The following is a 15,468-nucleotide window of genomic DNA, read 5'->3' as shown; positions in this document are numbered from 1 at the left end:
CGGTATATGCGGTCACCTGAAATATATAAATGCCTAACTCTTTATACCAGATACATGATTTTCTTGATACCTGGTATGGTTGTAGAACCTGATCTGCAAGGTCCACACCCCCATATATTTGTTATAGTCACCGACAGACACAGGTTTTGGAGTAGTGGATCCCTGTTGGTCTGCTGTGGCCCTTGTGGCATCTGTGTGGATCGAGCTCAGGATAAAAATATCTTTTTTATCCTTATACTTAAGGACAAGCAGCTCTCCATTGCGTAAAGCCCCTGACCTGCCCCTTTCGGAACTTTCTGTTGACCAATGATTGTGGAAACCCCTGACGGTTTTTGTGAATGGTCTCACAAGCCCCTATGTTATGTTCAACCAGACTTTTAAAAAGGGGTATGCTGGTGCAGTAGTTGTCAACATACAGATTGTAGCCATTTTGTAAAAATGGAGTTATCAGACCTCAAACGATTTTTCCAGATGTCCCCAGATAAGTAAGGCCTCCTGGTGGGTTTAGTTGGCTGTCTTTCCCCTCATAAATGTGAAAAGCTGATGTGTATCCGGTTAAACTCTGGCACATTTTATAGAGCTTTAGTCCGAACCTTGCCCTCTTAGAAGGAGTAAATTGCTTGAGGTGCAGTCTTCCTTTGAATTTTACAAGGGACTCATCAATGGAAATGTTTTCTGTTGGGGTGTAAAGCTTTAAGAACTTTTCTGTCAAGTCTTCGATGATGGGTCTGATTTTGAATAGTCTGTCATGTTCAGGGGCATTTCTGGGCAGGCATTGACTATTGTCATTAAAATGCCAAAACCTCATGAGCATTTCATAACAGGTCCTAAGAAGAACATAGGGGTGGCTTGAACAGGGCGCTTGGACCAATAGGACTGAATGCTCGTTTTTAACAAGCCCCATAGCGAATGTGAGTCCTAAAAATGTTTTCATTTCTAGGACATTAGTTGGTTCCATAAATTTGACTGAGCATAATAGGATGGTGGATTCTGGCTGATGAATTGGGACACATATAAATTTGTAGAACAATATGCTCTAGTAAGCTATCTGTCAGAAACAAATTAAAAAAATAATTGGTCCAAAATTTTCCACCTCCACATTTATACCAGGAATGGCATTAAAATTAGGGATGAATGGAGTAGCTGAATCCGAAGCCTCCCATCTGGGAAATGCTACATCAAGAGGCAAAGCCCCTTGGACATTGGTGTGCGCCAATTCACGAGCACTAGGGACAGCGCTAGTACTGGGCATTGTTCCCTGAGTGGGAGACATTTCTCCAGAAGCGCTATTTGTCCTTCTTGTTGTACTGGTCCTTGTGTGTGAGGATGGACCAGAATCACTGCTCATTTCTGAGCTATCACTGTCGCTGCTACTAAAGCCCTCGAAATCCACATCACCATCTGACACTGCACTTTCTTCTCTGTCAGAACATAAAAGTGATAAGCCTCCTCTGCGCTATAATACTGACCGGCCATTTTATTGGTTTTTATTTTTTTTCCGGAAATAGAAAACTCTGACGTGACCAAATTATTGGGGAGACAATTGAGAAAAGCCTAATTCTTTAGCCTAACCCTAACTTTAGCCCCAACACTAACCCTCACTATAGCACTAACCCTAACCCTCACTATAGCACTAACCCTAACCTGTCTTGCCTGTTTTTTTACTTTATAGCACAATCGCTGACTGACACAGCTGTTGGCAGCAGCACTTGTAACATTGTTTCCCCTCTAACCTCTCACTGACAGGAGATCTGAGGAGAAGCAGCGTTTTTATGAGGCAGATCGCCCGGGAAAGTTCGCTGCTACAACAAACTTTCTTAGTGATTGGTTCAGGTCCTGATGACGTCAGCGTCACACCAGCCAATGAGACAAATCAGGTCTTAATGAGGTCGTGGGTCACAGGAAGCGTTGTGCGGCAGAATCCCCTCGTTATAAAGTACGTGGGGGTCCTGATGAGCAGAAAACCGCCGACCGTAGATAAACGTAACTCTGCACAAAGCCCTGCTAGCGCCGACGTTTACCGTTGGCGGTCACGAAGCAGTTAAGTTAAGGGTACCATAATTTCTGTCCAGGCCTATTTCATGAGTTTTTTTATAAATTCTGTGGACGCATGGTTGGAAAGCAATGTCTGACTTTCATTTGTGCATTTTCATAGATTTTTTATTTTATCAGATTCAAGTTATTTCTGTGGTCATTGTGGGTTTTTCTGTCAGTAAACGAGGGGTACCAACAATTTACACTACGTGTGTAGGAGGAGTGAATATTTTGACTCCTCGGTCTCTTTCTGGAAATGAACACACAGTGGATGTTGGAGAGTGAAAATTACACATTTGCCATTTTATTACCCGGCACATAGTGCCCAGATTGTGCTCCAGGAGACACACACCGCAAATTAAGTGGGTTCTTCTCACTATAATATTGCTAAATACAGGGGTCTTAAATGTTGTTTGCGCACACTGCAAGACTCAGGAGTGAGAGCGGAATTTGCTGGATCGGTTTATAGAAATCTTGTTGGTTTTCAACAGCCTTTGAGCCACTAATAGTGTGGGATCCTCTGTTTTTCCACTGACAGATGATGGACCGGAGTGGGGACTTGTTTTTTGTGAGATGAGAATTGGTATTATTTTCGCCTACATAACATTGATTGGTTTCTTTTTATTCGATATTTGGGAGGCAAAATGAACAAACAGTTGAACACCACACACTACTGGTTCATCCAACAAGGTTTTCTGTTAGACTGTGAACTCTCATTGTCTTGGTAAATAATTAAAGTTTTTTACATAACTTGCCATTTTTATGGATAGTATAAGTATAAATGTTCAAAAATATAAAACTCAAAGATATTTTATTAATAAATAATAATTGTTTTTTATCTTAGCAGATGACTGTAGCAGGAGATCAGAGGGACAGCTGACATCTTCAATTTTTAAGTCAGATGATCTTGAGATCCTTCAAGATACAACTGAAGTGATTGCTATTACTCCAGATATATCATCATCCATTCTCAGCAAAGATCTGTCATCTGATCCTATGAAACAGGTCCCATCTTCTGATTCATTACTGACTACTAAGGAAAATCAAAGTCACAAAAGAGGCATTAAAGAACAAACTGCTCCTAAAGCAAATAAGTCATTTTCATGTTCAGAATGTGGGAAATGTTTTAACAAAAAATGGAATCTTGAGCAACACCAAAGAATCCACACAGGGGAGAAGCCTTTTTCATGTTCAAAATGTGGGAAATGTTTTAACTATAAAGGGACTCTTGAGCAACACCAAAGAACCCACATTTGGAAGAAGCCTTTTTCATGTTCAGAATGTGAGAAATGTTTTAGCCAGAAATTATATTTGGTTAATCACCAGAGAACTCACACAGGGGAGAAGCCTTTTTCATGTTCAGAATGTGGGAAATGTTTTGACCATAAATGGAAACTTACACTACACCAAAGAACCCACATAGGGGAGAAGCCTTTTTCATGTTCAGAATGTGGGAAATGTTTTAACAAGAAATCATATTTGGTTTATCACCAGAGAACTCACACAGGGGAGAAGCCTTTTTCATGTTCAGAATGTGGGAAATGTTTTAACCAGAAATCATATTTGGTTAATCACCAGAGAACTCACACAGGAGAGAAGCCTTTTTTATGTTCAAAATGTGGGAAATGTTTTAAATTGAAATCTGTTCTTGATTGCCATCAGAGAACTCACACAGGGGAGAAGCCTTTTTCATGTTCAGAATGTGGGAAATGTTTTACACAGAAATCAGATTTGGTTTATCATCAGAGAACTCACACAGGGGAGAAGCCTTTTTCATGTTCAGAATGTGGGAAATGTTGTATCCAGAAATCAGATTTAGTTAAGCATCAGAGAACTCACACAGGGGAGAAGCCTTTTTCATGTTCAGAATGTGGGAAATGTTTTAAGCAGAAATCACATTTGGTTAATCACCAGAGAACTCACACAGGGGAGAAGCCTTTTTCATGTTCAGAATGTGGGAAATGTTTTAAGCAGAAATCTTATTTGGTTAAGCACCAGAGAACTCACACAAGGGAGAAGCCTTCTTCATTTTCTTAATGTGGGAAATATTTTACTTGGAAATTAACTGTTAATAAACATCAGAGATGTCACATAGGGGAGAAGCCTTTTTTATATTCATAATGTTGGAATAGTTTTAACCAAAATTGAATCTTTTTAAATGGGTTGTCTCTTGTCATTCCTCATGTTTCCTGCCAAAAGCATAAAACTGAACTTTATTTATTCCAAATGTAAAACTATACCCATAATTCACCACCTGAAGGTTAGTCAGTAGGTGACTAATAGAAAAAACATATACCCCACAGTTCAGTATATAGGGTGAGGTGACGTATACACACTCACTCTCCAAGCCTCTCATTTCTACGGGTTTCATCGTCCTCACCAAAGGCGACTCATCAGGAGACTCTTTAATATTGACCTATATTGAAGCGAGACTAGACAAAAAAAAAACTAAAATCATGTTATCCGAAACAGTCAGAAAACTAGCCACATATTGGCAGATCCCAGACCTCAGACTATATACTGTGTAAGTTTATAAGCCCCTCCAGTGTCCGGAATAGATAGTGTGTGACAATACAGTATAATTCTTGTGTTTTTCTCCTATAGGGACTGCCCTAGTTTGGTAATGTACCTGCTGTTAATTAGTAGTGCAGACAGATTGTCCTAGACTAAACTCAGTCTTCAGATGGCCCAATATGTACCACTTAGGGAAAACTCACCTGCTCCAAAAATCATTAGCAGCTTCTACCTAATGGCCATGCTGCGGTGTGTCAGGGAATGAGTGCAATATCGCTATACAGACACGGGATATGTGCAATCATAATGTCTGGGAGATCTGTGCCATTATTTAGTATGAATATGGAAATTATCTCTGTAAGTTTATAAGCCTCTCCAGTGTCAGGAATAGATAGTATGTGACAATACCGTATATACCGCTCAGGGAACACTTACCTTTCAAAGTATAAAGTTTGAGGTCTGGGGTCGGCCAATATGTGGCTAGTTTTCTGACTGTTTCGGATAACATGATACATGATTTTAGGGTTTTCTTCCTCTAGTCTCACTTAAATATAGTTCAATACTAAATAGTCTCCTGGTGAATGAATGACGAATCCAATGAATATTCATTTCTCTTAAGTTAAGGCACATGTGACCCCCTGCAGCAGCAGGAAGCCGGTGGCTGATACTGCACGCTACTGAAGAGGAATGAATACTCGCTGCTTTCTGTGCGCACAGTCCCGGTGAGTACTCCGGCAGCTGTGCTCTGCTTGTGAGCAATGCCTGATGTCCCTGCCATGTGCTGCTTACAAGCATAAAGCAGTTGCTGCATCGGAGCAGACGCTGCGAGGGAGCGCAGGATAGGTAAGTGTAATATTTTGTGTTATTTTTAATGTTTTCTGATGGGGCCCTGCATACCAGGATGAAATGGGGGGCCCTGTATACCAGGATGAGATGGGGGGCCCTGTATACCAGGATGAGATGGGGGCCCTGTATACCAGGATAGGGATGAGGGATCCATGCATACCAGGATAGGGATGAGGAGGCCATGCATACCAGGATAGGGATGAGGGATCCATGCATACGAGGATAGGGATGAGGGGGCCATGCATACGAGGATAGGGATGAGGGATCCATGCATACCAGGGTGGGGATGAGGGGGCCATGCATACCAGGATAGGAACGAGGGGGCGATGCATACCAGGGTAGGGATGAGGGATCCATGCATACGAGGATAGGGATGAGGGGGCCATGCATACCAGGATAGGGATGGGGAGCCATGCATACCAGGGTGGGGATGAGGGGGCCATGCATACCAGGATGGGGATGAGGGGGCCATGCATACCAGGATGGGGATGAGGGGGCATGCATACCAGGATAGGAACGAGGGGGCCATGCATACCAGGATGGGGATGAGGGGGCCATATATACCAGGGTAGAGATGAGGGGGCTATGCATACCAGGATGGGGATGAGGGGGCATACATACCAGGGTGGGGATGGGGAGCCATGCATACCAGGGTGGGGATGAGGGATCCGTGCATACCAGGATAGGGATGAGGAATCCATGCATACCAGGATAGGGATGAGGAATCCAGGCATACCAGGATAGGGATGAGGGATCCAGGCATACCAGGATAGGAACGATGGGGCCATGCATACCAGGATAGGAACGATGGGGCCATGCATACCAGGATGGGGATGAGGGATCCAAGCATACCAGGATAGGGATGAGGGATCCATGCATACCAGGATATTGATGAGGGTGCCATGCATACTTGGGTAGGGATGAGGGGGCCATGCATACTAGGATAGGAATGAGGGGGCCATGCATATCAGGATGGGGATGAGGGATCCATGCATACCAGGGTTAGGGATGAGGAGCCATGCATACCAGGGTAGGGATGAGGGGGCCATGCATACCAGGGTAAGGATGAGGGGGCCATGTTTACCAGGGTAGGGATGAGGGGGCCATGTTTACCAGGGTAGGGATGAGGGGGCCATGCATACCAGGGTAGGGATGAGAGGGCCATATATACCAGGGTAGGGATGAGGGATCCATGCATACCAGGGTGGGGATGAGGGATCCATGCATACTTGGGTAGGGATGAGGGGGCCATGCATATCAGGATGGGGATGAGGGATCCATGCATACCAGGGGTAGGGATGAGGAGCCATGCATACCAGGGTAGGGATGAGGGGGCCATGCATACCAGGCTAGGAATGAGGAGCCATGCATACCAGGGTAAGGAGGAGGGGGCCATGCATACCAGGGTAGGGAGGAGGGGGCCATGCATACCAGGGTAGGGAGGAGGGGGCCATGCATACCAGGGTAAGGATGAGAGGGCCATACATACCAGGGTAGGGATGAGGGATCCATGCATACCAGGGTGGGGATGAGGGGGCCATGCATACCAGGGAAGGGATGAGGGGGCCGTGCATACCAGGGAAGGGATGAGGGATCCGTGCATACCAGGGTAGGGATGAGGGGGCCATGCATACCAGGGTAGGGAGGAGGGGGCCATGCATACCAGGGAAGGGATGAGGAGCCATGCATACCAGGGTAAGGATGAGAGGGCCATGCATACCAGGGTAGGGATGAGGGGGCCATACATACCAGGGTAGGGATGAGGGGGCCATACATACCAGGGTAGGGATGAGGGATCCATGCATACCAGGGTGGGGATGAGGGGGCCATGCATACCAGGGAAGGGATGAGGGGGCCATGCATACCAGGGAAGGGATGAGGGATCCGTGCATACCAGGGTAGGGATGAGGGGGCCATGCATACCAGGGTAGGGATGAGGGGGCCATGCATACCAGGATAGGGATGAGGGATCCATGTATGCCAGGGTAGGGATGAGGGGGCATGCATACCAGGTTAGGGGATATTAAGCACAGAATTTACTACATTTTTGGCTTCAGTTTATTTTCCTAATTTCCTCCTCTAAATCCTAGGTGCGTCTTATAGTCCAAAAAATACAGTATATATATAGTTTTTTGTCTCGGTGAACTCATTCCTCATGTTTGGCCTCATTAAAATAAAAACACTCATACTCTGCTGGCGTGCCGGCTCCACTTCAGCGGTGTTGAGACTCACTGTCCCGGGGCTTATGTGAGGTTCTCACATCACACGAGCCCTGCACCCAATCACCGGCAGCTTCACTGTTCCTTCCTTCGGACGTATTGAACATGGACCGGAAGCCAGGGATGCGGCTGCTCTCTGACGACTAGATGACAACCTTTTTATCAAAAATCCCACACAGGGAAAAGTCATTATTAAACCTAGAGTGTGAGAAATGAAGTACAGGAAAATCGTACTTTGTTGACCTTCAAAAATAACTCAGACGGCGAGAACCTATATATATTATTCAGAAATTGTACAAATACATGATGCGCGCGGCGTGCGTTCAAGGAAGGAATATTATATGGGAGCTTTATAGAATAAATTCAAGGTGAGAATATTATATGGGAGTTTTATAGGATAAATTCAAGGTGAGAATATTATATGGGAGTTTTATAGAATAAATTCAAGGTGAGAATATTATATGGGAGTTTTCATAGAATCGTAGAGTTGGAAGGGACCTCCTGGGCCATCTGGTCCAACCCCCTGCTCAAAGCAGGATTCGCTAAATCATCCCAGTCAGATGTCTGTCCAGCCTCTGTTTGAAGACTTCCATTGAAGGAGAACTCACCACTTCTCGTGGTAGCCTGTTCCACTCATTGATCACTCTAACTGTCAAAAAGTTTTTTCTAATATCTAATCTGTGTCTCCCATTCAGTTTCATCCCATTGCTTCTAGTCTTTCCTTGTGCAAATGAGAATAAAGTTGATCCTTCTACAATGTGACAGCCCTTTAGATATTTGTAGACAGCTATTAAGTCTCCTCTCAGTCTTCTCTTTTGCAAACTAAACATTCCCAAATCCTGCAACCTTTCCTCATAAGACAGGGTTTGCAGACCGGTCACCATTCTGGTCGCTCTTTTCTGAACTCGCTCCAGTTTGTTGATGTCTTTTTTAAAATGTGGCGCCCAAAACTGGACACAATATTCCAGATGAGGTCTGACCAAAGAGGAGTAGAGGGAAATAATGACTTCACATGATCTAGACTGTATGCTTCTGTTAATACATCCTAGAATTGCATTTGCCTTTTTTGCTGCTGCATCACACTGTTGACTCATATTCAGTCTGTGATCTATTAGTATACCCAAGTCTTTTTCACATGTGCTGTCACTTAGCCCTATTCCTCCCATTCTATATATGCTTTTTTCATTTTTATTGCCCAGATGTAGTACTTTGCATTTCTCCCTGTTAAAAACCATTCTGTTAGTTGCTACTCACTTCTCCAGTTTATTTAAATCTTTTTGAATCCTCTCTCCTCTAGTATTAGCTATCCCTCCTAGCTTTGTGTCATCAGCAAATTTAATCAGTTTACCCTCAATTCCTTCATCTAAATCGTTGATAAAGATGTTGAACAATACAGGGCCCAGGACAGAGCCCTGTGGTACCCCACTTGAGACATTCTTCCAACTGGATGTGCAGCCATTTACGACCACTCTTTGGGTCCGATCACTAAGCCAGTTATGAATCCACCTAACAGTTGCCTTGTCCATTCCATACTTAGTCATTTTTTCAATAAGGATTGTATGAGAGACTTTGTCAAATGCTTTGCTGAAGTCAAGATATACTATATCTACAGCATTTCCTTGATCCACCCAATCAGTGATACCGTCATAGAAGGAAATTAAGTTAGTCTGACATGACTTATTAGTTACAAACCCATGCTGACTCTGTTTAATCACTTCATTCTTATCCAGGTATTGACATACATGTTGTTTAATAATTTGTTCAAAGATCTTTCCTGGTATAGAAGTCAGACTCACCGGCCTATAGTTGCCTGGGTCCACCTTCTTCCCCTTTTTGAAGATAGGAACAACATTTGCTCTTCTCCAGTCTTCTGGCACTTCTCCTGTTCTCCAAGAATTTTCAAAGATTATGGAGAGGGGTTCAAAAATTTCTTCTGCTATCTCCTTCAGTACTCTGGGGTGTAATTCATCTGGACCTGGAGACTTGAATTAATTTAGGTTAGCTAAGTGTTTCCTCACTATCTTTCTGTTTATAGATATCCTTGATTCTTCTATTCCCTTAATAGGACAGTGAATAACAGTTGATTTTACATTTCCTTTCTGAGAGAAAACAGATGCAAAATAGGAATTTAAAAGTTCAGCCTTCTCAACATCCTGTCTTACCATTTCATCATTTTCATCCTGTAAAAATCCTATAGCATCTTTGACTTTTCTTTTACTTTTGACATATCCCCAAAATCCTTTATTATTTCTTTTGACATCTCTTGCAAGCCTCAATTCATTTTCAGCTTTAGATAATCTGATTTGTGCCCTGCAGGTTCTGCAGACAGCATTATATTCTTCTTTAGATATGCCTCCCTCTTTCCATTTTATAAACATTTTTTTCTTCCTTTTTAGCATGTGCTTAAGTTCTGTGTTCATCCATCCTGGTTTCCTTAAATGCTTCCTATTCTTCCCTCTTTTCGGAATTGTTAACAACTGTGCTTTGAGAATTTCATTTTTCAAGATTTCCCATCCTTCCTGGACATTTTTGTCTTTAAGGATATCCAGCCATTGGATCCCTCCAATTCTCTTTCTGAATCCCTTAAAATCTGCCTTTCTGAAATCTAACCTTGACGTCTGAGTCTTCACAGGTCTTCCTCCTCTAGGTATCCAAAATTCTAAAACAGCATGGTCGCTACCTCCTAGGGTCCCAGCCACTTTTACCTCCTCAACCATTTCCTCCCTGTTTATAAGGATTAGATCCAAGGTAGCAGTTCCCCTTGTTTTCTCCCTTACCTTTTGGAAGATAAAGTTGTCAGCAAGAGAGGATAAGAATTTCCTTGACCTGTTAGTTTTGCCTGAGAGAGATTCCCAACAAATGTCTGGATAGTTGAAATCTCCCATGACAACTATGTCATATTTTTTGGAGAACTTGGCCATTTGATGCATAAAGAGTTCATCCATATCTTCAGCTTGCACAGGCGGCCTGTAGTAAATGCCTACAATGGTGTCCTTTCCATTGTTCTGTCCTTGTATTCTTACCCAAACAGTTTCCACAGAACTCCCAGTCTCTGAAGCTTCAATCTCTGTGCAGATATACGCGTTTCTAACATACAATGCGACACCCCCTCCTCGTTTATCAAGTCTGTTTCTTGCAAATAAGTTGTATCCTTCTAGTCTTGTATTCCATTCATGTGTATTGTCCCACCAAGTTTCAGTGATTCCAATGACATCATATTTCTTTTCCTGTGTTAGTAGTTCCAATTCTCCTTGTTTGTTGCCCATGCTTTGTGTATTAGTATAGAAACATTTTAGTTTGTGATAGGTTTCTCTTTCTTTAATATTTTTATTAATTAGATTCTTTCGTCTTTTTTCTTACTTTCCAATTCTAATAGCAGAGTTCTCAATAGCATTTGTCAGGTGTATGGCTTTTTCTGGCCTTTTGCTTCCCTTATAGGATAAATTCAAGGTGAGAATATTATATGGGAGTTTTATAGGATAAATTCAAGGTGAGAATATTATATGGGAGTTTCATAGGATAAATTCAAAGTGAGAATATTATATGGGAGTTTTATAGGATAAATTCAAGGTGAGAATATTATATGGGAGTTTTATAGGATAAATTCAAGGTGAGAATATTATATGGGAGTTTTATAGGATAAATTCAAGGTGAGAATATTATATGGGGGTTTTATAGGATAAATTCAAGGATGAATATTATATGGGAGCTGTATAGAATAAATTCAAGGTGAGAATATTATATGGGAGTTTTATAGGATAAATTCAAGGTGAGAATATTATATGGGAGTTTTATAGAATAAATTCAAGGTTGGAATATTATATGGGAGCATTATAGGATAAATTCAAGGTGAGAATAATATATGGAAATTTTATAGGATAAATTCAAGGTGAGATTATTATATGGGAGTATTATAGGATAAATTCAAGGTGAGATTATTATGTGCGAGTTTTATAGAATAAATTCAAGGTGAGAATATTATATGGGAGTTTTATAGAATAAATTCAAGGTGAGAATATTATATGCGAGTTTTATAGAATAAATTCAAGGTGAGAATATTATATGGGAGTTTTATAGGATAAATTCAAGGATGTAATAATATATGGGAGTTTTATAGAATAAATTCAAGGTGAGAATATTATATGGGAGTTTTATAGAATAAATTCAAGGTGAGAATATTATATGGGAGTTTTATAGGATAAATTCAAGGATGGAATATATGGGAGTTTTATAGAATAAATTCAAGGTGAGAATATTATATGGGAGTTTTATAGAATAAATTCAAGGTGAGAATATTATATGGGAGTTTTATAGGATAAATTCAAGGTGAGAATATTATATGGGAGCTTTGTTATTATTATTTATTTATATAGCACCATTGATTCCATGGTGCTGTACATGAGGAGGGGTTACATACAAATTACAGATATCACTTACAGTAAACAAACTAACAATGACAGACTGATACAGAGTGGAGAGAGGACCCTGCCCTTTCGGGCTTACATGCTGCAGGATGGTGGGAAAGGAGACAGTAGGTTGGTGGGTTGCAGCAGTTCCGGTGTTGGTTGAGGTGATATCACTGGAGTGGTGAGAGAGAAGGAGGTAGTGAGGTCATTGCAGGCTGTAGGCTTTCTTGAAGAGGTGAGTTTTCAGGTTCCATCTGAAGGATCCAAATGTGGTTGATAGTCCGACTTGTTGGGGCAAAGAATTCCAGAGAATAGGGGCTATTCGGGAGAAGTCTTGGAGGCAGTTGGGTGAGGAGCGAATAAGTGTGGAGGAGAGAAGGAGGTCTTGGGAGGACCGGAGATTACATGAGGGAAGGTATCGGGAGATTAGATCAGAGACATATGGGGGAGACAGGTTATAGATGGCCTTGTAGGTCAGTATTAGTAATTTGAACTGGATACGCTGAGGGAATGGGACCCAGTGAAGAGATCTGCAGAGGGGAGAAGCGGAGGAGTAGCGAGGAGAAAGATGAATTAGTCGGGCGGCAGAGTTAAGGATGGACTGGAGAGGTGCGAGGGTGTTAGCAGGGAGACCACAGAAAAGGATGTTGCAGTAGTCGAGGCTGGAGATGATGAGGGCGTGCACAAGCATTTCAGTAGATTGAGGGTTGAGGAAAGGACGGATTCTGGAAATATTTTTGAGCTGGAGGCGACAGGAGGTAGAAAGAGCTTGGATGTGCGGTTTGAAGGACAGGGCAGAGTCAAAGGTTACTCGGAGGCAGCGTGATGTCATTAATTGTTATAGCTAGGTCGGGTAAGGAAGATCTGTGAGATGGAGGAAAGATGATGAGTTCAGATTTGTCTGCATTGAGTTTGAGGAAGCGAGAGGAGAAGGAGGATATGGCTGATAGACACACTGGGATTCTGGACAGCAGAGAGGTGACGTCTGGGCCAGAGAGGTAGGTCTGAGTGTCATCAGCATAAAGGTGGTAGTGGAATCTGTGGGACTTTGAGTTGCCCCAGACCAAGTGTATAGATTGAGAAGAGTAGAGGTCCTAAAACAGAGCCTTGGGGAGCTCCCAACAGAAAGAGGATGGGATGAGGAGGTGGTGTGGGAGTGGGAGACACCGAATGTGCGGTTGGAAAGGTATGAGGAGATCCAGGATAGGGCAAGGCCTTTGATGCCGAAGGAGGAGAGGATCTGTAGTAGGAGGCAGTGGTCAACTGTGTCAAATGCAGAGGACAGGTCTAGAAGCAGGAGTATAGAGTATTGTCCTTTTGCTTTGGCTGTAAGTAGGTCATTAGTAATTTTGGTCAGGGCTGTCTCAGTGGAGTGATGGGGGCGGAAACCAGATTGTAGATTGTCAAAGAGCAAGTTAGATGATAGGTGGGAGGACAATTCAGCGTGGACGTGCTGTTCCAGGAGTTTGGAAGCAAATGGAAGCAACGATATTGGGCGATAGCTGGACATAGCGGTTGGGTCGAGGGTTGGTTTTTTTAAGGATCGGCGTGATTGTGGCATGTTTGAAAGCAGAAGGGAAGGTACCGGATGTTAGAGATAGGTTGAAGAGGTGGGTTAGGGATGAGATAAGTGTGGAGGTGAGGTTGGAGAGGAGGTGGGATGGGATGGGGTCGAGTGCACAGGTTGTGAGGTGCGATTTGGAGAAGAGATGATTAAGCTCCCCTTCAGTGATGTTGGAGAGTGAGGTTATGGGGTTTGGGCATTGGTCTGGTATACAAAGGGGTTGTGGTGGTTGAGTGATGAAGACTTGTTTGGTCAGTCTTGTTTTTGAAGTGTGTGGCAAAGTCTTCGGCAGAGATTAGTGAGGTTGGAGGAGGCAGTGGTGGGCGAAGGAGGGAGTTAAAAGTTTTGAATTACTGTTTTGGGTTGTAAGATAGGGAAGATACGAAGGTTGTGAAGTAGGCCTGTTTAGCAGAGGTGAGGGCAGATTTGAAATCGAGTGTTGCCTGTTTGAATGTGGTGAAGTCATCTTGCAAATTTGTTTTCTTCCAGCGTCGCTCTGCAATCCTGGACACTTGCCGGAGCATTTTAGTGGTGTTATTGTGCCAGGGTTGTCTGTTGATAACGTTGCATTCTGCCATGAACGAGAGGGGCAGCCACGTCAATAGCTGATGCGAGAGTGGCATTGTAGAAAGCAGTGGCACCGTCTGTGTCATGGAGTGAGGATATGGATGACAGTGGTAGAATAGAGTCAGTGAGTGCGTGGGTGTCTAGGTGTGCAAGGTTTCTGCGGGGGTGTGCGTGTTGCTGGACATGGGTGCCAGGTGAGGACAGGGATGAGAAAGTGAGTAGATGATGGTCAGATAGAGGGAGAGGGGAGGTGGTGAAGTTAGAAAGAGAGCAGAGACGGGTGAAGACCAGGTCTATTGTGTGTCCATCTGTGTGGGTGGCTGAGGAGGACTACTGAGTAAGTCCAAAGGATGAAGTAAGGGACAGGAGTTTGGAGGCTGCTGACTGAAGGGTATCAGTGGGGATGTTAAAGTCACCCATGATGATAGTGGGGGTGTCAGTTGAAAGAAAATGAAGCCAGGTAGAGAATTGGTCAATGAAGGCAGTGGTTGGGCCTGGAGGTCAGTATATGACGGCCACTTGGAGGTTGGAGGGAGAGTAGATGCGGACAGAGTGGACTTCGAAGGAGGGGAGGATTAGGGAAGGAAGAGGTGGGATTGGGTTGAAGGTGCAATTGGAAGAAAGGAGAAGACCCACTCCTCCACCGTGTCTGTTGCCAGGGCAAGGAGTGTGGGTAAAGTGGAGGCCGCCGTAACAGAGCAGCAGGGGAAGCGGTGTCAGAGGGTGTCAGCCATGTTTCTGTGAGGCTGAGGAAGGCAGGATTGTGAGAGAGAAAGAGGTCATGAATCACATGGAGCTTATTGCAGATGGAGAGGGCTTTCCAAAGTTCTCCCGAGAGAGGGAGCAGGGGGTTGGGTGTCAATGGCACGGGTTTTAAGTTGGAAAGATTGCGGTAGTTCTTATTAGATAGGGAGCGGTAGGAAGAGGAAGTAATGGGGGGCATGGCCTGTGGGGGTCCAGGATTGGGAGATATGTCGCCAGCAGTGAGGAGAAGCAGAGAAAGGGAGAGCAGATGGGAGAAGGAGAGTGGGCAGCTTATTTTATGTTTCATTTGGACAGATTTGAGGTTGAGGAGCAGTTCAGCAGAGGAGGTCAGGTGAGGAGGAAAGAGGGAAGGGGAGATGATTATTTGGTTAGAGGGTGCTGGGGTTTGGGGATAGCAAAGGAGTGTGATGAGTACAGGAGCAAACACTGTGAGAGCATATGTAAACATGGTGAAGAAATAAGATAGGTTAAGAAAAGCCAAGTCCAAGTAATAAGAAGGGCTTACTCAGCAGACATACCCAAAGGAGACAGGTAGATAGTGTGGGGTCCTGAC

At 43.6% G+C, this 15,468-nt stretch overlaps 1 protein-coding gene across 3 annotated transcripts in view; it reads left to right on the top strand.

The window, feature by feature from the left end:
• The window catches only part of LOC141078033 (uncharacterized), a 41,113-nt gene extending 36,915 nt beyond the window's left edge, over window positions 1-4,198 (top strand). For 2 of the 3 annotated variants that reach the window (XM_073564837.1, XM_073564839.1), the window contains one exon: window positions 2,879-4,198. In XM_073564837.1, coding sequence (XP_073420938.1) covers window positions 2,879-4,071 — 1,193 coding nt within the window. In that variant the 3' untranslated portion in view covers window positions 4,072-4,198. The remainder of the gene's footprint in view (window positions 1-2,878) is intronic. The other variant, XM_073564838.1, reaches the window with a different exon arrangement.
• The last annotated feature ends 11,270 nt before the right edge of the window (window positions 4,199-15,468 follow it).

This window comes from Dendrobates tinctorius, unplaced genomic scaffold, assembly GCF_039654945.1.
Source record: "Dendrobates tinctorius isolate UK_male_01 unplaced genomic scaffold, ASM3965494v1 ptg000491l, whole genome shotgun sequence".
NCBI lineage: Eukaryota > Metazoa > Chordata > Amphibia > Anura > Dendrobatidae > Dendrobates > Dendrobates tinctorius.
Note: the sequence above shows the minus strand (reverse complement) of the source record. Positions and strands in the feature narration are given on the sequence as shown.